Raw genomic sequence first — 12,324 nt, forward strand, 5'->3', positions numbered from 1 at the left:
GCATCTGCGAGCCCGCAGGTACAAAACCGGGGGCGCAGATGCGGAAAGCGGGGGACGCTGGGCAGCTTCGCAGAAGCGGAAGGAAAACGCGCAGGTGCGCTTTCGCAGGGGCGGGGTTTTGTGATGCAGATGCGGAACCTGGGCTCCTAAGTGAGTTCCGCACCTGCGATGGATTTTCCGCAGGTGTGGTGGCGCAGAAGCGTGAAATTGTCCGCAGGTGCGAAATGCCTTGGCAGAAACCATAAATAGAACCCTTCGCGAATTTGGTTCATTTCCACCATTTTCAAGTCGATTTTTGGAGCTTTTGGAGTGATATTTGAAGGGTGATTCTAGGGCTATCAGTGAGGTAAGTTGCTTGAGCCCTAATACTCGTATATATGGTGATTTCCCGTTGTTTAATAATGTAATTAGTGAAAATGAGGGGTTAGGGCTAGGGATTTTTGGAGAGTGATTTAAGGATTAGAAGGACCAAACGATGTCAGATTTTGATGAATTTAGTATGGTTAGACTCGTGAGTGAATGAGTTTTCTAGTTTTGTAAATTTTGTCGGATTTCGAGACGTGGGCCAGGGGGCCGGGTTTGAGCCAATTTCGGGTTTTGAGTCTAATTTGATATTTTCTTGTGGAATTCATTCCTTTAGCATACATTGATGGTATTGTACTGATTGTAAATAGATTCGGAGCATTTGGAGACCGAATCGAGGGGCAAGAGCATTTCAGAGTAGGAGTTCTATGCTGTTGAGGTAAGTAACAGTTTTAAATCTGGTCTTGAGGGTATGAAACTCGAAGTTTGGTATAATGTGACTGTTTGGAGGTGAAACCCATGCTAGGTGACGGGCGTGTGGTTGTACACCATGGGGATTGAGACTTGGTCCGTCCCGGGAGACTGTGAAGTCTAATAGCCTTTATTTATGTTTATATGCATTCCTGTGTTTACTAGAACTTGACTGCCTTTCATGTTAGAAGTCATGCTTAGGCTATATTCCGTTCATGGTAGTTATACTCAGTCATAGTGATTCTTATACATGTTTACCTCAGTCTCTGTTATTTGTTTTTCCCTGATGATATACTGTAACACTTTGATTTGGGCTGCTTTCCCTTTCTTTATTGAGAGCTATGAGACTAGAGAGGTTCATGACTGAGTAAGGTTGAAGGCTTGGTTGTGAGGTATTGTTCTATGGCACGTGAGTTGTCCGTGCGAATCCTTATGTTTATACTATGGCACATGAATTGTCCGTGCAGCACGTGAGTTGTCCGTGCGGATCCAGATATGATATTATAGCACGTGAGTTGTCCGTGCAACACGTGAGTTGTCCGTGCTTATAGCACTTGGGTTGTAGGAGCCCCTCATGAGTCTGAACACGCCTAGTGAGCGCAGGTACCTATTGAGAGTGTGTATTGAGGGCTGAGAGCCGAGAGTGTGAGGTTGAGATGGGTTGAGTGACTGCTGCTTTGAGAGGCTGTACCTGCTTTATTTATTGTTGCACTTGGTTGTATCTGTTGTTGTTGTGAAATTTCTTGAAGATTCATATCCTTTTTACATGAGCGCGAACTGTTTTGACTTATACCACAGGATTTTAAAGCACATTCACTCTTTGCTGAAAACTTTTAAAATGAACTGTACTGTATAGCTCGTCACTGCTTCTCAGTTCCTTATTTATTTCTGTTACTTGCTGAGTTGGTTGTACTCATACTACACCCTGCACTTCATGTGCAGATCTAGGTGTGTTTGATTCGGAGGTCGTTGAGTCCGGGAAGATCGAGTACCAGAGACTACGAGGTAGCTGCCAGCGTCCGCAGGGCCTTGTCTCTCCTTTTATATATTTCTTTCTATCTTGTATTGATACTTAGACACTGGTTGTATTAGTTTGGTTATCTAGATGCTTATGACTTAGTGACACCCCAATGTCGGGCTATTTTTTCTCACTCATGTTTTTATTTCGGTTTTATACCGTATTTATGAAAAACTCCGGATATTTTAAATGTTTTAATTCACTTCTCTTAAAATTTTGAAAGAGTCTTGGAAAGGTCGGCTTGCCTGGTACCACGATAGGCGCCATCACGACAGGGTTAGCTTGGGTCGTGATAGTATTTTTGCGGCATACAACTAGATCCACTACTAATATTGTTGCAGCGTATGATCCGATCTAATCATATTACCGTTACGGCGTGCAACCCAATCAAATCATAATAATACTAAAGCGTGCAACTCGATCCAATCATAATACCATCAATAATCAATATCCGCTCACGATGTCCTTGGTGTCAAAATTCTCAATTCTTTTCAATATCCAGCTCTCTCACTTATACATATGTGTATGAGATGATATGATTAAGAGGCACCGCAACACAATAATAGAAATGCAGATAAAAACTCACATGGCTAAAAGATGGTTATAGCTAATCATGTAATTCAATTTATCATAACAATTCGCTGAGCAATTTCAACATTGATGAGTCTAGTCATAATATTTAACATGATTAAATTAAGTCATTTGACCACCAAATTACGAGTCAAATAAGAGAAGAATATGACTACGGCTTAATAAGAAAGCTTGATATGGAAAAATAATCCTTTATGTCCAATTCAACAAGTCATAACCTTAAGCATGCTTCTAAGATATAATCATGAGTCATCACATAGTCATAAAATCAATGAAACATGGATAATAAATTCACATAATTCAAATAAGTCATATCATAAGTCAATCTCTATTGGATATGGTCATAACCTAGCTGTGCATATACGCTCATCACCTCATATATGTGTGGCTCCTAAATCAAGCAACTAGCAGCACACTACAAAAAAATGGGTAAATTTCAGAGGTTTATTTGCGGAGGGTATAAGTAACCTCCGGAATTTGCATAAATTTGCAGCAATTTGTTATCCCCACAAAATTATACAATGTAGGGGTTTTTGTGGGGGGGGGGGGTTGTAAACTTCCGCAACCCTAAAAAAATGCCTAATTTATTTCACACTCCTCTCTCTCTCTCTCTGCAGGAAACCATAATCTCTTCAAATTGAAATTCTCACTCTACAGGTATTTTGATTTTGGATATATTGTTAATTTATGTTAGATGCTTTTGGATTCAGCCACTAAATTCCCTCCTGTACCATTTCACCCATTTGATGAACAATATATTTTTTCAGCCATTGTGATATTTTAGGAACAAGATATTTTTTACCAGTTGAAATCAATTCACGTTGGCTGTGGGATTAACATGAGGTTTAACCTTTCTACCAACTGCTTGTTGTAAATAGTGGAATCGTGATTAGATAATGAATATTTCATACAGTTCCCCAATTACTACTTCTTATGTTAGATGTTTTTTGATTTGTACCAAATTTTTCCTTTCTTCATTGTTAATTGAAGTATTCTTTTTTAATAGTTGTGAAAATTTTCGAAAATTTATATACACTTGTGCATGCACATATGGTAAATCATAAGAAACGTTTTACTTTTTTTCTTGTTTTTCACTGAAAAATTGGTTAACTTTGCTGAAGTTCTAAGGATTTGAAGTCTAGTATTTTTTTTTTCTTACAATCAGTTTGCATTTTTTTCTTTACTTTTGGTTGAGCCTACAAAAATTTAAAATCACATTTATTATTTAGAGTTTTGACATTAATATTACCCTGTTTGTCTAGGTAAAATACTTTAAAGTTGGCCAGTTCCTTTTACTGTTTAGGGTTTCTTTTTTCTATTTTTTATTTTATTGTTTTGGGTAAGTAATTTAGATAATTTAAATTGCATGATGGAAAATCTAGTTCATGCCGGTTTCTTCTAATTCTGGATTTTTGAATTTGATTATAGGCACAACATTTTACTTAACATATAAGAATTATTGACTTTTACTTTTAAAAAGTTCTCTGTATTTGTAATTCTGCTTTATGTAAGTTTTTAATTGGTCAAATATTTTTCTGTTTCGAGTATAATTTTTATTGTTTTGATCAAATAGGACATAGAGGCTAATTTATCGAAAATTATAGTAGACGGTTTTGGAATTCTGTCGATATGGAGGTAAGAAATTTATTTTGTATGTTTCAATTCTTTTTTAAGTATTTTTTGTTTATTCAAGTTGTTTAGTAATGTGTAAGTCGTTAGTTCTCAAATAACTTTAGATATAGAAATAGTTCCTTCATAAATTGTAAGTTGTTTAGTACTGTATAAGTCTTTAGTCCATAAATAACTTTAGATATACTTATAAATAGGGTTGGATAAGAGTTGCTCCATATTTCTGCTTCTTTTTTTCCTGATCTATTGGAGTTTTCCAAAATTTCTATCTTCTATGAGATTTCTGTATTTATAGGCCACATATTTTCTTATACAATAAAGGAATTTAAATAACAGATTCTTCATATATGAATATTTAGAAAGCCAAGGAACACCACTGGATATTTGCTTGGTTTAAATAAGTTTTTAGATTTTGTATTTGCTAATGCTATTGTAGGAGATAGAATAAAATGTCCTTGTCCAAATTATAGATTCGCAAAGTGGCACGCTAGAGATGTAGTGCTTGATCATTTGATTTGCAAACTATTCCCTCAAAATTATGTCACTTGGGGTATTCATGGTGAAAGGAATGCGTTGCCTAATTCTAGAAATATTGAGGTTATACAAAATATATTACCTCCTGAAAATCCTGTAGAATTACTGATCAATGAAGCATTTGGGGGCCTAAGTCATGATGGGGTTGATGTAGGTCCATCACAAGTAGTGGGTGGTGAAGATAGGTTAACAGATGAGCCTGCTTCAAATGACAAAGACTTTTTCGAGTTGCTTAGAGATGGAAGTCAAGAATTGTATAAAGGATCCAAGTACTCAAAAGTAGAATTTTTATTAAAATTGTATCACATAAAGTGTTTGTCTGGGCTAAGTGACAAGGGAATGACCATGATACTAGATTTGTTGAGGGACGCATTTACATTTGCAAGGACCCCTCATTCTTTTTATGAGGCCAAGAAAACCATTAGTAAACTTTGTCTCGATTATATTAAGATAGATGCTTGTCCAAATGATTGTATGTTATATTGGGGGAATGATGCTAATGAGAAAACATGTAAGTATTGTCACACTTCTAGGTGGAAGCCTAACAAGAAGAGAAATGAAGATCTTGTGTCTGCTACAGATTAGAAGAAAATCAAGAAGCCTGCAAAGATTTTGTATTACTTTTCATTAAAACCAAGGTTGCAGAGATTGTTCATGTGCTCTAAAATAGAAAAACATATGAGATGGCATGCTGAGGATGGTAACAGAGATGGAATCATGAGGCATACTAGAGATGGTGAGGCATGGACGAGGTTTGATACAATTTTTTTTGAATTTGCTTTTGAACCTTGAAATGTTCGGCTAGGCCTAACTAGTGATGGCTTCAATCCTTTTGGCACAATGAGTAATAATTATAGCATTTGGTCAGTTATTTTAGTTCCATACAACCTTCCTCCTTGGTTGTGTATGAAACAACCAAATTTTATTCTCTCAATGATCATTCCTGGTCCACGTACGGCGAAAAATAACATAAATGTTTACCTACATTTCCTTATTAAGGAGTTGAATGAGTTGTGGAGTGAGGGTGTCGAAACTTTTGATTCATCAAAGAATGAGATTTTTAGATTGCGAGCAGCTCTTATGTGGATAATTAGTGACTTTTCTGGATTCGATATCTTATCTGGCTGGAACTCACATACTGGTTTAGCATGTCCCACTTGTAATTTTGATGCAGAACCTTGTCGGCTTCGCCATAGTAAAAAGTGGTGCTTTATTGGTCATCGTAGATTTTTAGCAAAAAATCATAAATTTAGATTGATGAGGCATCACTTTGATAGAAATGTGGAGGAAATAAACCCATCAAGAAAGTTATCTGGATATGATATTTTACAATAACTGAAAGATATTGATGTTACATTTGAAAAACTGACTGAGTAGATCTAGACAAAGAAATATTGGGCAAGGTGCAGCGCAACAATGGAGGAAAAAAATATATTCTTTAATCTTCTATATTGGGAATTCAACTCGTTGTGCCACAATTTAGACGTCATGCACATCGAAAAGAATGTGTTTGACAATATTATATATTCATTGCTCAATGATAAAGACAAGTCAAAAGATAATATTAAGGCACGAAAAGATTTACAAGATATGGGTATAAGGTGTGATCTTTGGCCTGATGAGAATGATAATTGTTGGCTTGCTGTGTTTACCATTTCAAAGGAAAAGAAAGTGGCCTTTCTCACAACTTTAAAGAATATTTCATTGTCGGATGGTTACTAGAGTAATATTTCTGATTGCATTGATCTGGACCAAAGGAGAATCTTTGGATTAAAGAGTCATGATTGATACATTATGGAACAATTGCTACCAATAGCAATTCGCAATGTGCTGCCAAAAGAGGTTGTTGTAGTCTTAGTAGAGCTTTCTTCTTTTTTCAGAGAACTTTGTCTTAAAAGTTTGAGTTTGGCGGATCTTGAAAAGTTACAAGATCGCATTGTGCTCACACTTTGCCACATGGAGATATTATTCCCACCATCGTTCTTTACTATAATGGTTCATTTAACTGTCCATCTAGTAGATAAAGCAATACAAGGTGGTCTGGTACATTACATGTGGATGTATTTTGTTGAAAGTTAAAATATTTCTTATTCGGAATTTTGATATATGTTATATTAATTCAAGTTAAGTGCTTGTTCTAAACCTATTTCATTTTATGTTATAGGTTGTTAGGTCATTTTAAGTCCCTCGTAGGGAACAAGGCACAACCAGAAGGTTCCATAGCTAAAGGTTACATTGTTGAAGAAGCTCTAATTTTTTGTTCTCGTTACTTTGAGAGGATTGAGTCAAGGCTGAATAGGCCTAGACGTGTAAATGATGAACCAAATCTTAATGAGGCTTCTGAAATGTCCTCTATCTTCCCTCTACAAGGTAAACCAGTTGGAAGCTCCTTAACATTCCCCTTGACTCCATTGGTGAAGACGCAAGCTCATCGATATGTGTTATTTAATTGTGTAGCAGTGAATCCATTTATTGAGTAAGTAAATAAAATTGATATGAATAACGGTAAAAGTTTAGATTAAATTAATTAAAATTGATATAGTTAGCTCCTTTGAAGTGAGTTTAGGGATCACATAAAAAAGAGCACAAGAGGACGGAGACCTTCAGCATCAGATTTAGAGAGGAAGGTTAATAAAGAGTTTCCTTATTGGTTCCCAAAGCGGGTGAGTGAATGGTATAATAATATTTGCTTTACGTAGCTATTGTCCTTGGATTTAATATGCTTGACTAAAATAAGTTTGTTATTATTAGATTATGAACCCAAAAATTGCAGACACCATCTCTACTGATATAAAGTTTCTAGCATGAGATCCAATGCCAGATGCTAGAAGGTTCACTGCTATAACATCAATGGATTCAAATTTTGAGTTTTGTCTAGAGATCAAGGATTAAAAACTCAAAATAGTGGAGTTTTTCTTACCTCTGACGCCTCTTGTGTTGCATCTAGTGCTGATAGAAGTGCAAGGCAAGCAGACTTGTCGTACTATGGGAAGTTAGAAGATATTATTGAGCTTAATTATTTTCTATTAACGGTTGTGCTCTTCAAATACCAGTGGGCTGACACTACTCGTGAAAGAGGGTTCAGAAAGATGCTTGGAATTTTAACTTTGTTAATTTTTCTAAACTAAATCATATTGGTGATCGTGAGGATGATGATCCTTACATTGTAGCATCTCAAGCAAATATGATTTACTATGTTGATGATGAAACTGATAAAGAATGGAGTGTGGCTGTACATCTAAAGCTGAGAGATTTATATGATATGGGAGAGGTTGATGAAAATGAAATATATGAGAATCAACCATACCAACAACAAGAACTTGAACAATTTTTTGATGTTGCTTATGAGAATATCCAAATTACAATAGATGAGCATATGTCTGAATAGGCATGTCAATTTTTGTGTATCTTTGTTTTTTTTATTTTTTATATATATATATATATATATATATATATATATATATATATATATATACTTTATATATGCTTTATTTTTTATTTTGTTTTCTATCACTTTTTTTGTTGATTGTAGATATGTCGGAGACCAAACGTTTCTAGAACCTGCAAAAGTCAGTCCAATCAGTGCCCCCTTCACAACCTATTGATGTGACACAAGATATGACATCACAATTGGGTCCTTTATTCCCGACTACATCGCACCCGACTCCTTCATTTCAGGCAACATCACTACCATCTCCTTCATTTCAAGCCACAAGACAGCAAACCGCTTCATTTTAGGCCACAACAGTGCCTACTCCTTCATTTCAGGCCATAAGACATCAAACTCTTTCATTTCAGGCCACGAGGCTGACAACTCCTTCCACAAACGACTCTTTCATTTCAGGCAACATCACTACCAACTCCTTAATTTCAAGCCACAAGACAGCAAACCACAAGACAACAAACCACTTCATTTCAGGCCACAGAATAGACAACTCCTTCCATTCAGTTGACTCCTTCGTTTCAAGAAACGTCACTATCAAATCCTTCATTTCAGCCTCCTGTTAGTCCCACACCACCAGAAGTAACATCCAATAAGCGTGCTATACGTGAGTCTTCACATCCTTGGACTGTCGATAGAATAGGTAATCATTATCCTTTCGTTAAAATTTCTGCTTAAAATTTCTGGCGTGGTTGATGTATAGGACATTAAAGTATAACCGAAATGTATTACTCTGTAGTCTTCAATTAGTAGTAAGGAGCAAACTATGAGGCAGGCTAAAGTTGTTACTGTTTGTTTTCCCTCTCAACTCCTCTTCTTTCTTCCTCTGTTCTTCTCATCCTTATTTCTACTACTTTCATATATGTCCCTTTCAGAATTGTTGTTCTTTACTTTCCTGGTCATAATCATTTACATCAGTGATTAAAATTTATAAGGGGTATGTATGTGTGAATCAGATCGTTACATTGGTGCTTTTACTGAGAGTCGAACTGGCTCGAAACCAACTCATAGTTTTATCTATTTTATGAAGTTCTGCAATATTTGTGAGTGCATTCTTTTGGTGTTTCTGTAGGCATTTATTTTTGTCCGTGACATTTACAATGTTTTCATTCCTTCTATTTTACAATGGCTTAAATGGCAAACTATCACGACCCAAAATCCATAAAGGTCATGATAGCGCCGGACACCACTGTCAGGTAAGCCAACAATAATTACTTAATTGGGTTCTCATTTTAATATTTTTGAAATCATATTTTTCCTTCAACTTAAATAGTAAGGAATGGAGATTTACAAAGTAAATAATAATACTTTTAACAAATTCAATATAGAACAACCCATAATTATGATGACCTAAAAAGTTATCTTTAAATTTAATAATTATTTTTATGATCTAAGACCTCAAAAAGTACTATTTATCATTCTTCGACTTGCGTGCGTAATCCGTATAATTTTTTGAAAAGTTTTATATGAAACAAATTGACTAAAATATGAAATACGGCCTTAAAACTCAACTGAGTTGACTTTGGTCAACTTTCTAAGTAAACGGACTCTGATCAGTATTTTAACAGTTCCAGTAGGTCCATATTGTGATTTGGGGCTTGAGCGTATGCCCGAAATTTAATTTGGAGGTCCCTAACTTGAATTATCGCCAGCTGGCGAAAACTAAAAACCTAAAGGCTTAAAGATTTTAAAGTTTGACTACAAATTGACTTTTATTAATATCGGGGTCAGATTTGAGTTCTGAAAATTTTTATAGGTCCGCTATATCATTTATAACTTTTCTGTTAAATTTGGTGAGAATCGGAGTTGATTTGACGTGATTCGGACGTACGGTTGTGAAAATAGAAGTTTTAAAGTTTTCTTAGAAATTTTATTTGATTTGGTATCTGATTCATAATTCTAGGTGTTAAATTGGTGTTTTGATCGTGCGAGCAAGTTCATATGAGGTTTTTGGACTTGTGTGAATGTTTGGTTTGGAGCTCCGAGGGCTCGGGTGAATTTCGGATGATTAACGGATCAAAAATTTGGACTTGAACAGCTGCTGTAATTTTCTGATATCTGATTCTGTTTTTCTTCTACGCGATCGCGTGAATGTGTCTGTGATCGTGTAGGCTTAGTTGGCTAGTAGAGTTTTGTTCTATGCGATCGCGTGGAGATATCCGCAATCACGTAGGGATAACTGGGGGCTGCTGAATTTGTTCTACGCAAACGCGTGATGAGGGCTGCGATCGCGTAGAGTTGGAATCGTGTGCTTCGCGATCGCGTGAAAGTGTCTGCGATCGCGTAGAGTTAATTTGGGCAGTGGAAAAATAATTCTTCGCGATCGCGTGTGAATGTTCGCGATCGCGATGAGTAAAAATCTGGGCAAACAGAACTTAAGTTCTGGAAATGGGGTTTCAACTCATTTTTCACCATTTTCGATTTTGAGCTCGGGTAAAACGAGTTTTGGGAGATTTTTACGGGAAAATATTAGGGTAAGTGTTCCTTATCCTATATTGATTATATTTCATGATTCCATACTCATTTACATCATGAATCCGTGAATTTATGGAAGAAAAATCAGATTTTTATAAAATCTTCCAAAAATATAAAATGAAGATTTGAAAGCCAATCCGATGTCGGAATTCGATAATTTTTATATGGTTGAACTCACCTCGGAACGGGTGTTCGGATTTTGTTAGTTTTTTCGGAATTCGAGACGTGGGTCCCACTATTAATTTTTAAAATGAATTTCGGATTTTTATCCGAAAAATTTATAAATTCATATGGAATTAATTCCTACGATTTGTATTGAGTATATTGAATTGTTTATGACTAGATTTGAGGATTTCAGACACGAATTCGCGAGGCAAAGGTTTATTGGATTCTTGAAATTTGGTTGCAAAGCGAGGTAAGTGTCGTGTTTAACCTTGACTTGAGGGAGTAGGACTTAATTGTCTATTTGCTACGTGATTTAATATACGGGTACAACGTATATGTGAGGTGACGAGTAGTTATGCATTGTGGTTGATTCAAAGTATGTGAGTGAAATTTTGTTTATTGTGAATAATTGTCTATTTAATTAAGATATTCCTGCTTAAGTTTATTATTGATTATTTGATCATTATTCGTGAAATTATTATTCATTTAATTATTATTGAATATTTGGAAGGTGAAGTCGGTATTTTGGTATTGAATTGATTGATAAGTGTATATCCCCGCCCTTAAATACTCTTCCGAATTTATATTATTATTTTCATGATAAAGAAGAGTGTAAAGGCACGAAGGGTGTTGCCGTGCCATTTGTGAGTGTAAAAGCACGAAGGGTGTTGCCGTGCCATTTGTGAGCGTAAGAGCACGAAGGGTGTTGCCGTGCCATTTGTGAGTGTAAAAGCACGAAGGGTGATGCCGTGTCAAATGAGAGTAAAAGCACGAAGGGTGGTGTCGTGCCATTTTCGTATTATCATTTACTCATTTTATTGTTGATAAATTAATTGGCTGCTAAGTAACACTCCTCCTGCTGAAATTATTATATCCTTCCCCTTCACATGTTCCCTCCCAATTTATAAATTATTATTTGTTGTATTATTGTTACTTTGTATTTGTATATACTTGTACAAGTGGTTTACATACGTGTCTTGTCATAGCCTCGTCACTACTTCATCGAGGTTAGGCTCGGCACTTACCAGTACATGGGGTCAGTTGTTGTCACGCCCAAAAACCGAGGAGCGCGATCGGCGCTCAACCGAGTGAACCCGACTGAGCAAGCCTGTTAGATTTCTTTTACCCAAACTCATTCATGAATAAAGGGAATATATGTTTTCCTTAATTAAACAATAAAGTGGCCATGTCTGCAATTACCAATTTTTTACCATAAGTTTCACCATTTTTAAAGTCTCAAATGGACAAGTAATACAACCATAACATAGCATAGTTTGTCTTTTCCAGCACCAATACATAACCCACACTATGTCTACGGAGCCTCTATAGATAAAGAAGGGTACAATGATAATGCCGGAAATAAGACCCCGGCTATACCTCAACCATAATACATAAAGAACAAAAGATACATGACCCCGGGATGAAGTGGGGCTCACCAAGTCAGCTGGAAAGAATGTGTACTGCTATCACTAATGAATGTCTCCTGTTGTGGAACCACCTGCATCCATTTAAAGATGCAGCTCCCCCGACAAAAGGGATGTTAGTACCGTCGAATAGTACTAGTATGAAAACTAAACACCAATTTAAGAATTTAGAAATACAAGATAATTATGATGAACCAGTGCGGCAATAGAATAATATAGATAACCATCTCAACCATAGCAAGCTTATTAAAAGCTATCAATAACATTTATAG

General features: G+C 36.0%; 2 protein-coding genes across 12 annotated transcripts in view; both read left to right on the plus strand.

The window, feature by feature from the left end:
- LOC104086744 (OVARIAN TUMOR DOMAIN-containing deubiquitinating enzyme 12-like) overlaps window positions 1-1,990 on the plus strand; it is a 30,605-nt gene extending 28,615 nt beyond the window's left edge. For all 3 annotated transcript variants that reach the window (XR_011407922.1, XR_011407923.1, XR_011407924.1), the window contains one exon: window positions 1,717-1,990. The gene's annotated coding sequence lies outside the window, so the exon portion shown is untranslated. The remainder of the gene's footprint in view (window positions 1-1,716) is intronic.
- A 915-nt stretch (window positions 1,991-2,905) lies between these two features.
- The window catches only part of LOC138891565 (uncharacterized), a 41,277-nt gene continuing 31,858 nt past the window's right edge, over window positions 2,906-12,324 (plus strand). Inside the window, exons 1-6 of one of the 9 annotated variants that reach the window (XR_011407932.1) lie at window positions 2,907-3,040; window positions 3,151-3,226; window positions 3,957-4,018; window positions 6,711-7,022; window positions 7,104-7,209; window positions 8,079-8,631. Coding sequence is in view for 2 of the 9 variants with exons in the window: in XM_070175059.1 (XP_070031160.1) it covers window positions 3,222-3,226; window positions 6,711-7,022; window positions 7,104-7,209; window positions 8,079-8,156 (501 nt within the window). In the remaining 7 variants the exon portion in view is untranslated. Of the gene's footprint in view, window positions 3,041-3,150; window positions 3,227-3,956; window positions 4,019-6,710; window positions 7,944-8,078; window positions 8,920-12,324 lie in introns of those variants that run through there. The other 8 variants (XR_011407929.1, XR_011407931.1, XM_070175059.1 and 5 more) reach the window with 8 other exon arrangements.

This window comes from Nicotiana tomentosiformis, chromosome 5, assembly GCF_000390325.3.
Source record: "Nicotiana tomentosiformis chromosome 5, ASM39032v3, whole genome shotgun sequence".
Taxonomy (NCBI): domain Eukaryota; kingdom Viridiplantae; phylum Streptophyta; class Magnoliopsida; order Solanales; family Solanaceae; genus Nicotiana; species Nicotiana tomentosiformis.